The sequence below is a fragment of the Canis lupus genome, chromosome 12 (genome assembly GCF_003254725.2).
Source record: "Canis lupus dingo isolate Sandy chromosome 12, ASM325472v2, whole genome shotgun sequence".
Classification (NCBI taxonomy): Eukaryota; Metazoa; Chordata; class Mammalia; order Carnivora; family Canidae; genus Canis; species Canis lupus.
This window is the reverse complement of record NC_064254.1, coordinates 11,811,668-11,824,811: the sequence shown is the minus strand read 5'-3', so window position 1 is coordinate 11,824,811 and position 13,144 is coordinate 11,811,668. Positions and strand designations below refer to the sequence as shown.

At 45.6% G+C, this 13,144-nt stretch overlaps 1 protein-coding gene across 7 annotated transcripts in view; it reads right to left on the bottom strand.

Moving 5' to 3' along the window:
* The window catches only part of CUL9 (cullin 9), a 40,161-nt gene that overhangs the window by 9,678 nt on the left and 17,339 nt on the right, over positions 1 to 13,144 (bottom strand). For all 7 annotated transcript variants that reach the window (XR_004804055.2, XM_035697486.2, XM_035697487.2 and 4 more), the window contains exons 19-30: positions 12,726 to 12,901; positions 12,102 to 12,235; positions 11,582 to 11,761; positions 11,288 to 11,397; positions 11,024 to 11,206; positions 10,719 to 10,879; positions 10,216 to 10,444; positions 9,932 to 10,121; positions 1,655 to 1,800; positions 1,376 to 1,505; positions 1,029 to 1,228; positions 320 to 570 (exon numbers count right to left, since the gene is read on the bottom strand). Coding sequence is in view for 6 of the 7 variants with exons in the window: in XM_035697486.2 (XP_035553379.2) it covers positions 320 to 570; positions 1,029 to 1,228; positions 1,376 to 1,505; positions 1,655 to 1,800; positions 9,932 to 10,121; positions 10,216 to 10,444; positions 10,719 to 10,879; positions 11,024 to 11,206; positions 11,288 to 11,397; positions 11,582 to 11,761; positions 12,102 to 12,235; positions 12,726 to 12,901 (2,090 nt within the window). In the remaining variant the exon portion in view is untranslated. The remainder of the gene's footprint in view (positions 1 to 319; positions 571 to 1,028; positions 1,229 to 1,375; positions 1,506 to 1,654; positions 1,801 to 9,931; positions 10,122 to 10,215; positions 10,445 to 10,718; positions 10,880 to 11,023; positions 11,207 to 11,287; positions 11,398 to 11,581; positions 11,762 to 12,101; positions 12,236 to 12,725; positions 12,902 to 13,144) is intronic.

The window sequence follows — 13,144 nt, the reverse complement described above, 5'->3', positions numbered from 1 at the left end:
CAGGAGCTTATGTGTCCCGGTCCCTTGCCTAAGAGCTGGCTCGAGGAGGGGAGGGTGGGGACAGCCAGACCTGTGATTAGGAAGGCAGCGAAGGGGGTGACGGTGCTAATTGGGGGGGATGAGGACTAGTGGAGAAACCAGAGAGGCAGGGAAAATGGGGTGAGACAATGAAAGAAATGAAACATTTTTCCATGGAAGGGCCTGACTTTGGCATGAAAACTCCTCCTGTGTCACTGCAGGGCCATCTGTCCTGAGGAACCTGTCCCTCCCGCCTGGCTTGAAGCCCTTGCAGCAGGGGGACAGAACAGAGGATGGCTACCTAGGCTTGGAAGTCTTGGTGGTCTGGTTGCCACAGAAGGGGACTTCGGCCTGACCCCGGCAAGGCCCCGTAGGCTCTGGGGTGGCATACATCAGGATTTGGGGCCGGTCATCGCGCCGTTCCACGTAGCCCTGGCCCAGGAGATGCAGGATACAAGAGAGGACATCTGTGCTGGTACAGGCCACACCTCCCACCACAGTGCGGCCCAGGCTTCCGGGGGGATTTGGACCCTTCTGCCAGGCCTCCAGCACCTGGATGGGAGAAGAGGCAATAGGCTGGCCACTTTTACCTAGAGGAGCTAGCCTGCCTGGATTCAAGGCTCAGCTCCCCCACCTTCTAGCTGTGTGACTATGGGTAAGTTACTGACTCTCATACCTCACTTTTCTTATCTGTCAATGGGAATACGGTAATAACACATAATAATAATAGCACCACCATTACCTATCCCAGAAGATCGCTGTGAGGATTAAATGACTTAATCATGCAAACTCTTGGAATAGGGTCTGGCACATGGTGAACACTCATGTCTTATCTCTACTTTCTGTCTAACTAAGTGCCCTGTCAGGAAGGGAAAACTCAGAACGAAATGTCACTCTATGAGGTCTCATACTGAGAGAGTTTACCTTCCTTTGTGATGATCCCTGGTGCTAAGCCCCAACCCTGAGCCTGACTCTCTCCCTCCCCTAACTTCATGGTCCCCTCTGCCTACCAGACAAACCAGCTGATCAATATGGAGGCCCTTTTCCCCATGGGCTTTGAGAATACGGACAAGAAGACAGCTCAAGAGGTTCCTCTTCTGTTCCAGAGTTCGGCCCTCATCCTTCTCTACATTCAGGTATGTCTGGGGAGGAATCAGCCACAGGGCCTCCCCACGGTGCTGGGGCCCAGGTGTCCGAAGCCGCAGCACACCTGGAACTCACTCCCAGTCAGCACCCAAGGAGGGGGAGGGAAAGGTGAGTGGCGGCAAAGGGGACCCCCTTCATTCCCAACCCTGCACCCACCATGAGGGCCCCACTCTCTAGGAGCATGAGCCCAGCCCAGCCCCCATGGACCTACCCCTATGTGGAAGGTCCTGACCCTCACGCAGGGTCAAAGGGCCATTCTCAGAGGTGAGGGGCAAAAGTGCCTGGAGCAGTAGCTCTGGGGTGAGGTCAGAATTCTTCAGCAGGGTCTCTACAGACACCTCCTGGTGAAGAGGAACAGGGCCAGTTAGGAGTAGATAATAGGGGAAAGGAAAATAAGAGCGGGGGGTGGGAGGATAGAAGAAGGCACAGAGTTTGGGAGAACAGTGACAGGTAGGGGGCAGAGAAGACAGAGGCTAAGGAGCAGAGGCACCTCTGTCTTATTGAAATACAGCAGCAGCCACATCTGCACGGTGGACACGTGCAGAGTCTGGTCCCCAAACCGCAGCTCGGCCCGGCCCAGCCACGTCCACTGCAGCCGCCGATGTGGTCCCATGTCCAGGACTGGATGATTCTGACCTGGGAAAGTGCGAAGGAGAAGAGGAGAGACACAGAGCAGGAGAAACGAGGAGTTAGAGGCTGATACCAGGGTGTACCATCAGTCAAGCTTTGTTCCTGCTAATCTCTGGGGTGGGGGGGGTAGTGACTTGTCAGAAGTGACTTGTCAAGCCCCCAGAGCTTAGCCTCCTCTGTGTCTGCCTCCGTGGTGAGCCACACGTATCTGGAGCCCACCCTCTGCCTCGCCCTGCACAAGGCAGGCTCCATGAAAGAAACACCAGAGAGGAGAGACTCGGGAGCTGGCAGTTTTAAAGACCCCCTAGGCTGCATCTCTTCCTCCTCCATGTCACAGCTCAGGCAAGGTGAGCCTGGATGTTCACACATACTAGAAAGCAAGGATGCTGTCAAAGGCAGAGACTATAACAAAAGGAGCCTATCTGAGAGGTGCTCTCTGGCCAAAAACAGGACCGTCTGAACATCAAGAAAATAATACCTGTGCTGGACTGAAACACATGAAATGTTTTAAAGTCCATGAGTTCATAATGACATATTTTTTAAAAAAAGACCTCATTCATTATCTTTGGAAGATGCTAGAGAATAAACACATTATTTTGAAAACTCGTTAAAAATAAGGGAGAGGGGATCCCTGGGTGGCGCAGCAGTTTGGCGCCTGCCTTTGGCCCAGGGCGCGATCCTGGAGACCCGGGATCGATTCCCACGTCGGGCTCCTGGTGCATGGAGCCTGCTTCTCCCTCTGCCTGTGTCTCTGCCTCTCTCTCTCTCTCTCTCTCTCTCTCTCTATGTGACTATCATAAATAAATAAATAAGAAAATTAAAAAAAAAATAAGGGAGAGGAGGAGAGAATCAAGCCTGTCCTGTATAAAAACAGTACTTCAGGTAACCAAAAAGTTGCCAAGAGGAAGTTTCTCTTTATAGAGAAAACATTCCAGCTAATATATGAAGAAGGTATGACAAAACTAGAAAGGCACTAGTTTGTAGGCCCGGATGAAATGACAGAGCTAAGCAATGATAATGAATGACTGCTTAATGAAAAGCTGATGGGAAACTATATATAATGGAAATATCAGACTTGCAACATCAAAATCCACTGATCCATCTTAAAACAGCACAGAGAGAGAGAGGTGGATGTAATATGCCTCTTGATGGAAGTACACAATACCACCTATGAAGTGCTCTTGCTCAAGAAATCAGACCCAAGTTGGAATAAATTTCTGTATCTAAGTATCTGTTTTCAGGAAATGAAAGAGCCAGAGGAACAGGCTAGAGGATACCATGTGGATATGGTCAGCAAAATCTGGCCTGTGGACAACTCTGCAGCAAACAACCTAGTTTCCTCCATGAACAATTGCAATGGGGCAAAACGGAAAGCAGAACCTATTAATTAAAGGAGATGAAAGAAATAGCTCAATCAAATGCAGGTGTGGGCTTGGTTGGGCTCCCCATTCAACAAAAAACTAATTTTGAAAACTTGAGAAAATGGGGAGAATACGAACACTTTACTGTTTGATGTTAGGAATTATTATTAATATTTCAAACTTTGGTCACTTTAGTGTCCTTGCTTTTTTTTAAATTTAATTTATTATTATTTTTTTAGTGTCCTTGCTTTTAAAAAGAGAATCCTTATCTTTTAAATTTGAGAGGTAGGGAACGTGGGTGGGGGTACAGGAGAAATGAGATTGGCCATGAATTTACCCACATTGGTACACTGGAGTTAATTTTGCCTACTTTTGTGTACATCAAAAATTTATCATAATAAAAAAAAATTTTAATGAGGTTGAAAGTAAGCCATTCTCAAAAACTGATAAAAATTTCCACCAATACTAGAGACTTCTAAAGGAGATTGGAGATCTCCTTTAGAAAGGAGATTGAGGGGTGGCCCAGTGGTTTAGCGCTACCTTTGGCTGGGGTCGTGATCCTGGAGACCTGGGATCGAGTCCCACATCAGGCTCCCTACATGGAGCCTGCTTCTTCCTCTACCTGTCTCTCTCTCTCTCTCTCTCTCTCTCTGTGTCTCTATGAATAAATAAATGGGAAAGGGAAAGGGAAAGGGAAAGGAGGAAGGAGATTGAGGGGATCCCGGGTGGCTCAGCGGGTTAGCACCGCCTTCAGCCCAGGGCGTGATCCTGGAGTCCCAGGATTGAGTCCCACGTCGGGCTCCCTGAATAGAACCTGCTTCTCCCTCTGCCTGTGTCTCTGCCTCTCTGCTCTCTGTGTTTCTCATGAATAAATAAATAATTTAAAAAAAAAAGGAGATTGAACTCAGAAAGAAGGATCAAGAGACATCAGGATTAGTGACAGAAGCAACCAGTATGATAGCAAATCTAAACATCAACTGAATAAGACAATAATAATAATAATGACTCTTTGGGAGGTAGAAAAAAAAGATAATCCTAAAATATCAAACAACACTAATAATTAAGATGGGAGTGAGAGCTGGAGTTAAGATTTTCTTTTTTTAATTTTTATTTTTATTTTTTTAAAGATTTTATTTATTTATTCATGAGAGACAGACAGAGAGAGAGGCAGAGACACAGGCAGAGGGAGAAGCAGGCTCCATGCAGGGAGCCTGACGCGGGACTCGATTCCAGGTCTCCAGGATCAGGCCCTGGGCTGAAGGTGGCGCTAAACCACTGAGCCACCGGGGCTGCCGCCTTCTTTATTTTTTTATTTTTTTATTTTTTTTAAAGATTTTATTCATTTACTCGTGAGAGAGACAGAGAGAGAGGCAGAGACATAGGCAGAGGGAGAAGCAGGCTCCCTGCAGGGAACCCAGTGTGGGACTCGATCCCGGATCCCGGGATCATGCTCTGAGCCAAAGGCAGATGCCCAGCCCCTAAGCCACCCAGGCATCCTAGTTAAGATTTTCTATGGTCCTTTTATTGTTCAGGAAGGTGGGAAAGTGATATTAACAAGTCAAACATACAGGTTAAAAACATAAGGGTAACCAACTACAGAATGCGTGGCTTCCAAAACTGGTAGGGACAAAAAAAGGAATTAAAAAAAATCAACTCAGGGGCACCTGGGTGGCTCAGTGGTTGAGTGACTGCCTTTGGCTCAGGTCATGATCCAGGGGCCCTGGGATCAAATCCCACATCAGGATCCCTGCAGGGAGCCTGCTTTTCCCTCTGCCTGTCTCTGCCTCTCTCTGTCTCTCATGAATAAATAAATAAATTCTCAAAAAAAAAAAAATCAATCCAAAAGAAGAGGGAAGGGATCCCTGGGTGGCGCAGTGGTTTGGCGCCTGCCTTTGGCCCAGGGCGCGATCCTGGAGACCCGGGATCAAATCCCACGTCGGGCTCCCGGTGCATGGAGCCTGCTTCTCCCTCTGCCTGTGTCTCTGCCTCTCTCTCTCTCTCTCTGTGACTATCATAAATAAATAAAAATTAAAAAAAAAATTTTAAAAAAAAAAAAAAAACAAAAGAAGAGGGAAAAAATGCACAAAAACCCAAGGTAGAAACATATCTATAAAGGTGTTCTATTTATTATTTTTTTAACTGTACATGTTTTATATATTCTTTTTTAATATATATTCTTTTGTATATATGAAATAACTAAAATTTAAAATTATAAGAAGGGTAAACTAAAAGGTAAGAGCGTAGCAATAACAACCAAATATAACATTACTCATAATAATTATAAAGAGGCTAAAATCGACAACTCAAAAGGAGAAATTATTAGGTTGAATAAAAAACACATTCTAAGTATTTACAAGACACATGCCTAAAATAAGAGCATGGTGAAGTTAAAAAGTAAATGATACGGAGGGAAATTCTAATGAGACCAGAATATAGGCATGGTTTCGAAGTATCTCCCCAACAGATTGCTTATTAACAGTGCAAGGGAGAAAATAGTGGGAAATCAAACAAACTCTTGATCAGGTTGTCAAAATTCACATCACAAAAGAGGAGCAGAAGGAAATTGTGTGCTTCTAAATGAAACACACAGAGGACATAATGTTACTTACTTTGGATTCTGACCCAGAATGCATAACCTGACAAATTTTAAAGGAAGAACGTTTAGAAAATTTTAAATGATTATATTCTCCAAAGGTGTCAATGTTGTAAAAGACAAAGAAAGGCTGAGGAATTGTTCCACATTAAGGAGACTAGAGACATAACAACTAAATATAATACATGATTCTAGACTGGATGCTGTCCTAGACTAAAAAATAACAGACATTACGGAATCACTTGACAAAACTGGAATGTGACAAATAGATTAAAGTTATTACACTGGAGTGCCTGGGTGGCTCAGTCAGTACAGTGTCTGCCTTTAGCTCAGGTCATGATCTCAGGGTCCTAGGATGATCCCCACATTGGGCTCCCTGCTCAGCAGGGAGTCTGCTTCTCCCTCTGTCCCTCCCCTGCTCGTGCTTTCTCTCTCTAAAATAAACATCTTTCAAAATAAATAAAGTTATTATACCAAAGTTAAAATTTTGAAACTGATAAATGAACTATTATTATATACAAGAACACTATGATTCTTCAAAAATATATATTCAAATATTTAGAGGCAACGGGCTAGCATATATGCAATTTACTCACACTGGTTCAGGAAAAAAATGTGTGTATGTGTGTGTGTATCCATACATAACATATATACATTTTATTAATGTATATATACACAAAGAGCAAATGATAAAAGCAAATGGGGCAAAGTGTTAACAAAAGGTAAACTTGGATAAAAAGTATATGAGTGTTCTTGGGGTATCTGGGTGGCTCAGTCAGTTAAGTATCTGCCTTTACTCAGATTGCTCAGGGTATGATCTCAGGCTCCCTGTTTAGCGGGGACTTTGCTTCTTCCTCTCCCTCTGCCTCCCTCTGCCCCTCTAGCTCGTGCTCTCTCTCAAATAAATAATATATACTTTTAAAGAGTATGTAAGTGTTCTTTGTATTATTCTTATAATTATTCTGTAAATTTGAAATTATTTCCAAATTAAAAAAAATTTAAATAAAAGGATAACTGAATTGCCCACCTAAAATGGTTAAAATGGAGGGGCACCTGGTTGGTTCAGTTAGTGGAGCACATGACTCTTGATCTCAAGGTTGTAAAGTTCAAGCCTCACATTGGGTGTAGAGATTACTTAAAAATAAAATCTTAAAAAATGGTTAAAATGGCAAATTTTGTTATTCATATTTTAACACAAAAGAAATCTAAAAGAATTATCAGTTTGAGATCCCTGGGTGGCGCAGCGGTTTGGCGCCTGCCTTTGGCCCGGGGCGCGATCCTGGAGACCCGGGATCGAGTCCCACATCAGGCTCCCGGTGCATGGAGCCTGCTTCTCCCTCTGCCTGTGTCTCTGCCTCTCTCTCTCTCTCTCTCTGTGACTATCATAAATAAATTTAAAAAAAATTTAAAAAAATTAAAAAAAAAAAAAAAAAAGGAATTTCAGTTTCCCCCAACAAAAAGGATAGAAAGAGATACTCTAGAAAAACACTAACAAAGAAAACAGGTATAATATTAACACCAGAAAAAAAAAAAAAAAAAAAAAAGACTTTGAGGACACCTGGGTGGCTGAGCAATTAAGCGTCTACCTTTGGCTCAGGGTGTGATCCCGGAATTCAGGGATGAGTCCCACATGGGGCTCCCTGCATGGAGCCTGCTTCTCCCTCTGCCTGTGTCTCTGCCTCTCTCTCTGTGTCTCTCATGAATAAATAAATAAAATCTTTGCAAAAAAAAAAAAAAACAGACTTTGAGAGAATAAGCTTTACTAGAAAGAAAGATCATTTCATAATAATAAAGTTTAAATTAACTATGAAGATTTTATTTATTTTTTTTTTAATTTTTTTTTTTTTTATGATAGTCACAGAGAGAGAGAGAGAGAGAGAGGCAGAGACACAGGCAGAGGGAGAAGCAGGCTCCATGCACTGGGAGCCCGATGTGGGATTCGATCCCGGGTCTCCAGGATCGCGCCCTAGGCCGAAGGCAGGCGCCAAACCGCTGCGCCACCTAGGGATCCCAACTATGAAGATTTTAAACCTGCATAGTCCATTATGGTAGCCATATGTGGCTATTTAAACTGGTTAAAGTAAATAAAATTAAATACTCAATTCCTCAATTGAACTAGTCACATTTCAGCCACAAATGGCCATCATGCCGAAGAATACAGAAAATAACTCTTCCATCACTGTAGAAAGTTCTACTGGACAACACTATTAAATGATTTTAAGTTTTTTTTTTAAAGTAACTTTTTTTTTTTTTTTTAAGATTTTACTTATTTATTCATGAGAGACACACACAGAGAGAGAGGCAGAGACACAAGCAGAGGGAAAAGCAGGCTCCATGCGGGGAGCCTGACGTGGGACTCAATCCCGGGACTCCAGGATCACACCCTGGGCTGAAGGCGGCGTTAAACCGCTGAGCCACCCGGGCTGCCCCTGATTTAAATTTTTTTTTTTTATTTTAAATTTTTATCTAAACTTTATTTTATTTTTTAAAAAGATTTACTTACTTATTTACTAGAGAGAGAGAGAGCACGCAAGGTGAGGTGGGGGAGCAGAGGGAGAAGGACAAGCAAATTCTCTACTGAGCATGGAGCCCAACATAGGGCTGGCTGAATCTCATGACCCCAAGATCATGACCTGAGCCAAAAACCAAGAGTCAGATACGTAACTGAGTCTCCCAGATGCCCCTATCTAAACATTTTATTTTTTAGAGAGAGAGAGAGAGAGAGATAACGTGTGAGGAGGGAGGGGCAGAGGGGGAGAGAGAATCTTAAGGCTCAACACCCAGCATGGAGCCCAATGAGGGGCTCAGTCTCACGACCCTGAGATCATGACCTGAGCCAAAATCAAGAGTCAGACATTTAACTGACTGAGCCATCCAGGTGTCCCTAAACTTTCATCTAATATCATAGTCAAAAATATATAAAGCAAAGATGACCTGATGAAAAGTTTAAAAATTCACTATTACAATGACAGATCTTAATATACCTCTCTCAGTAATAGATCAAGCAGACAAAAATGCGTAAGGTTACAGCAGATTTGAACAGTACAATTAACAAAGTCAATTTAGTGGAATGTGCAGAAGCCCGTAACCAGCAGCTGAAGAATACAACATTTTTAATCACACATGGAACCCTTACAAAATCTGACCAGCTAGTAGGCCATAAAGGAGGTCTCAAGACATTGCAAAGATTCAGAATCACAGAAACCACGTTCTTTAGCCACAATGAACCAAAGGGATTGAAATCTAAAACAAAAAGATAACTAAACGAAGAAAAACTGGTTTGGGAATTTTAAAATATACTCCTAAAAAACTAACAGATCAAAGTAGAAATAATAATGGAAACTGGAAAAAAAAAAGAATGGAAACTGGAAAATTCTTAGAACTAAAAACATACTAAATGCTCACACATTGCATAATAAAAACTTAGGCAACATCCCAAATGTCCATCAACAGCAGAAAGGGTAAATATATTCATACAATGGAAAGGAATCAGCAATACAAGGAACAAAATAATGATAAAACTGACAACCTGGGTAGTCCTCACAGACATTACACCCACTGAAAGAAACCTGACACAGAATATATAACCAATTATCCCATTTATATGATGTTCAAATACAGGCAAGAATCTATGGTGATAAAAGGAAGAATAATGGTTTCTCTTGGAAGAGTTTACTAACTAGAAAGCGACATGAAGGAGGAAGTCTTCTGGGGTGCTGGAAATGCTCTAGATGGTGGTTATGGGAGTCTGTGTGTATATAAAATTCATTAAGTCATAATTAAGACTGTACTTTACCAAAAACTAAGTATAACTCACAAAAAACCAATCTTAAGAAAAATCCCACAAAACTCAAACCAAATGCAGCTAAAGCAATGTTGAGAGGAAAAAGAATAGCCTCAAATATTGACTAGGAAAGAAGTCTGAAAAGAGTAAAAATTAGGTAAGCATAGAATTCAAAGTTAAAAAAAGAAAAACAGAACAAATTCATACAAAAGTGAAGGTAATGATGAAAGAAATTAAAAAAGATCTAACCCACTTCTTCCCCCTTCCCTAGGACACTACTGTCCCTAGAGACTATTTTTCTTTATGTCTATGCATTCCTGTCCACAGGTCCTCTTCCTCTTTTCTCCTGCCACCCCAAATCTCACCCCAATCTCCAATTGCCTGTCCCTATCTCCTCACTCTGGCTGTAGAAATTGGAGAAGCGGTCAAGGGCATCACAGAATTCAGTGGGAAGGCACTTTCTGGGATGGTACAGGTAGCAGAGTGGGGAGACCGGCCAGCAGCGTGGTGACAGGACCAATATGGAAACTGTTGGACTCGAATCTTCGATAAATAGTTCTTTCTCAGCCTCTTCATCCTCTGCTTCCTCCTGAGAGACAGAAGGATTTCAAGGGCTCTTGGGCTCCCTTCTTTAGTCTAGTCTTTTGCTCTCCTATTCTCCCACTCATTTCCCTTGCCCTTACCTCTTCTTCTTCCAGGCCCTGTTCCTCCTCATTCTCCTGCTCCAAGAGCAGCTTGTCAAGCCGCTGGAGCTGAAAGAGGTGGAACTGGTGCTGTAGCTCCTCAGAGGTGCTCAGGCTCCGCAGCATCTGCTGGGGGAGGCGGTTGGGGAAGCAGAGGCCAATCTGCTCCAGCACAGCCCCCTCCAGCCAGCTCGAGCCCAAGCTCAGGAGACGATCTGCCATGTAGTGCCTGCAGCACACACAGAGCAGGCGAGCCTCAGTGTGGACGCTGGGCCCGGGTCCTGCCTCCCCCTCCAGAACATAGGTTCCTCTGTTGCAGCAGGCCTGAGTCACAGGCCCTGTCTCCCCTCTTCTTCCCTACTCTCTTTCCACCAGCCATGGCCATCTCCGTATCTTAATCTTTCCTCTTCACTGCCTCCACCCCATCTTCCCTCCAAGATTCAAATCTTCACCCTCTCCAGATTCTAGGCCTCCCCTTCCCTACCTCTCAGACCTGTACTCACTGATAGAAGTGTTCAAAAGTAGTGGCCAACTCTAGGCCAGAAAGGACCATGATGGGCTCCAGGTGCTGCTGAAGCCGCCCCAGCATCTCCACTCCAGTGGCTCCACCAACCAAGCCACCCTGGATCTGCTGGTCGATATGCCTGGCAAACTGCTCACTTATCTGGGGGGGCAACAGAAAGGGGACTGGCCAAGCATGAAGAGGGAGTGGAGCAGTGGAAAGTGGGGAGTGAGAAGAGGTGAAAGACAGAGAAAGAGGAGAGCTCACTTCAGGTAACTGGCTGACTAGGAGGCTGGTGGTACTCACGTGGGCAGCAGTGAGGAAGGACTGCTGTAGCAAGGCACCGGAGAAGCCACTGCGCAGAGCGAGTGTGAAGGCTGCCCGAGGCCCAAAGAGCTCTGAACCTGCTCTCTGCAAGTGCTCATAGAGCTTACAGTAACGAGGCACAAAGTCAGGGGCCCTCCAGGCTGCTGCCAGGAACCTGCTGACCTGAGGAAGGAGGAGAAGTAACAATAGCTGCAGTAGCCTAGCAGCCCCGTTCCGCCTCAGACTACAGCTTCCTTGACTCACCTGCTCCTGCACCACACTCAGCCAGCACTGGGTTATGTTCCTCAGGCTGCTGCTTGGAAGAGCTGGTGAGGGCCCAGGGCTCCGATCCCGGACCTTACTGTTCTTACCGACTGCGGAAACAGGGCAAGGGAAGCGGCTTTGTTTCAGCCCCTGAGTGAACCTAAGGGTCTTGGGTACCGACCTCTGGAAAGGCCCAGAGCAGAGCAGTCGGAAAGAGTAAGATCCAAGATGGGGAGGAGCCAGGTACCACCACTGCCCAGGTTTTTAGCTGAACAGGCCATTGCTGGGACTTACTCGGCCGAGTGGATGGCTCAGGAGAAGGCCCGGGGGGAGGTTCTACATGCACCAGCAAATGACAAAGGCGACGAACTCGAGAGGCAAATGATGCTGCTCGATTCACGGGGTTCTGAGAGCTCTCCCTTTGCTCCAAGTACTGATCCAATAGCCATCCCAGGGAGCTCACCCCTTCTGGATCTAAAAGAAGATAGGTCAGAAACAGGTGATGGGAAATAGGGAGACAGGAAGCCCAGGAAGAGGAGAGAGAAGGCCCAATTACACAGAAAGGCCTGGGAGGCAGACAGGCCGAGGCTCACTTTACCTGGAGTCTGGGGGTGTGCTAACAGGGTAGGGGTGGGGTGGAGGAGAAGATTCAAATACTAGAGGCTCAAGGAGCAGTCCCTAGGGCAGGAAGGAGAGAAACACTGAGGCGATAGGCCTTTGGGGATAAAGACAGGGACCAAGAGAATCAACTCAGGTGATCCCTGGGAATAATTATAAGGGGCTGGTTAGTGGGGCCCAGGGTCAGGATGGTTACCGGGGGAGGTGATGTTCTGCACCAGGGGGCTGACCAGGGCCTCCCAGCAGGTCTTGCCCAGTGCTTGGGCAGCCTCGTCATCAGGGAGGAAGCGATCAGCAAAATTCTGCTCATGGCGCAGAACCCTGTTGAGTCTGGGAAGAAGGAGTATGTGGTCAAGACTTTAAGGCACAGGTCTCTCTGAGGCCTCCACTCAAGTGTCATCAGCTCCCACTCTCACTATGGTTGGCTCCCTAACCAGCTTGCTGACATAAGCACACGTGTCACCTCTGTGACACTCCCCTTATGTCCTGGCTGCCGCTTTACCTTTCAGACTCCTGCAGAAGTCTCCCACCACCTACATTTTTAAAAATTTTATTTATTTATTTGAGAGAGAGAGAGAGAGAGAGTGGAGAGAGGGAGAAAGAACCTGAAGCAGATGCCGCACAGAACACAGAGCCCAACGTGGGGCTTGATCACCTAATGGTGAGACCATGACCTGAGCCAAAACCAAGAGTCAGATGCTCAACCAATTGAGTCATCCAGGTGCCCCTCCCACTGCCTACTTCTTAACAGTGTCCTCCTACTATATTAACCTCTCCTCCCTCCCATCAACCTGGCCAGCCCACTGCCTGCTCCACCCACCGGGGACAGAGCTGGAGGAGGCGCTTGCGGTCCTCTGCTATGTCCCGGCTCCAGGCTTGTGCCCGAATGGTATAGAAGAGACATGTACGGCGACACAGCTGCTCCCGGAATAGTGGCCAGAAAGTGGGCTTGGGGCCCAGGACCTCCACACCTCGAACCCGGGTGTCGATGCCGCCCTGTAACATGCACAGACTTGTCTATTACCTTAGCCACCCAGCCAACAAGCACTGAAGAAAAAAAAAAAAAAAAAAGAGCCAGGCCTCATGCCCTGAGTTCCCTGGAGATACTCAAACTCAACAGGCTCCTAGGCCATCCCCAAGAAGATGTGTGGCCTGAGCCTGGCACGCAAATGCTGGGTAATGCAATCACTATGAAGACCCTATGCTACCCCATGATCCCCAGCCCGGCCTCTCCCCTAA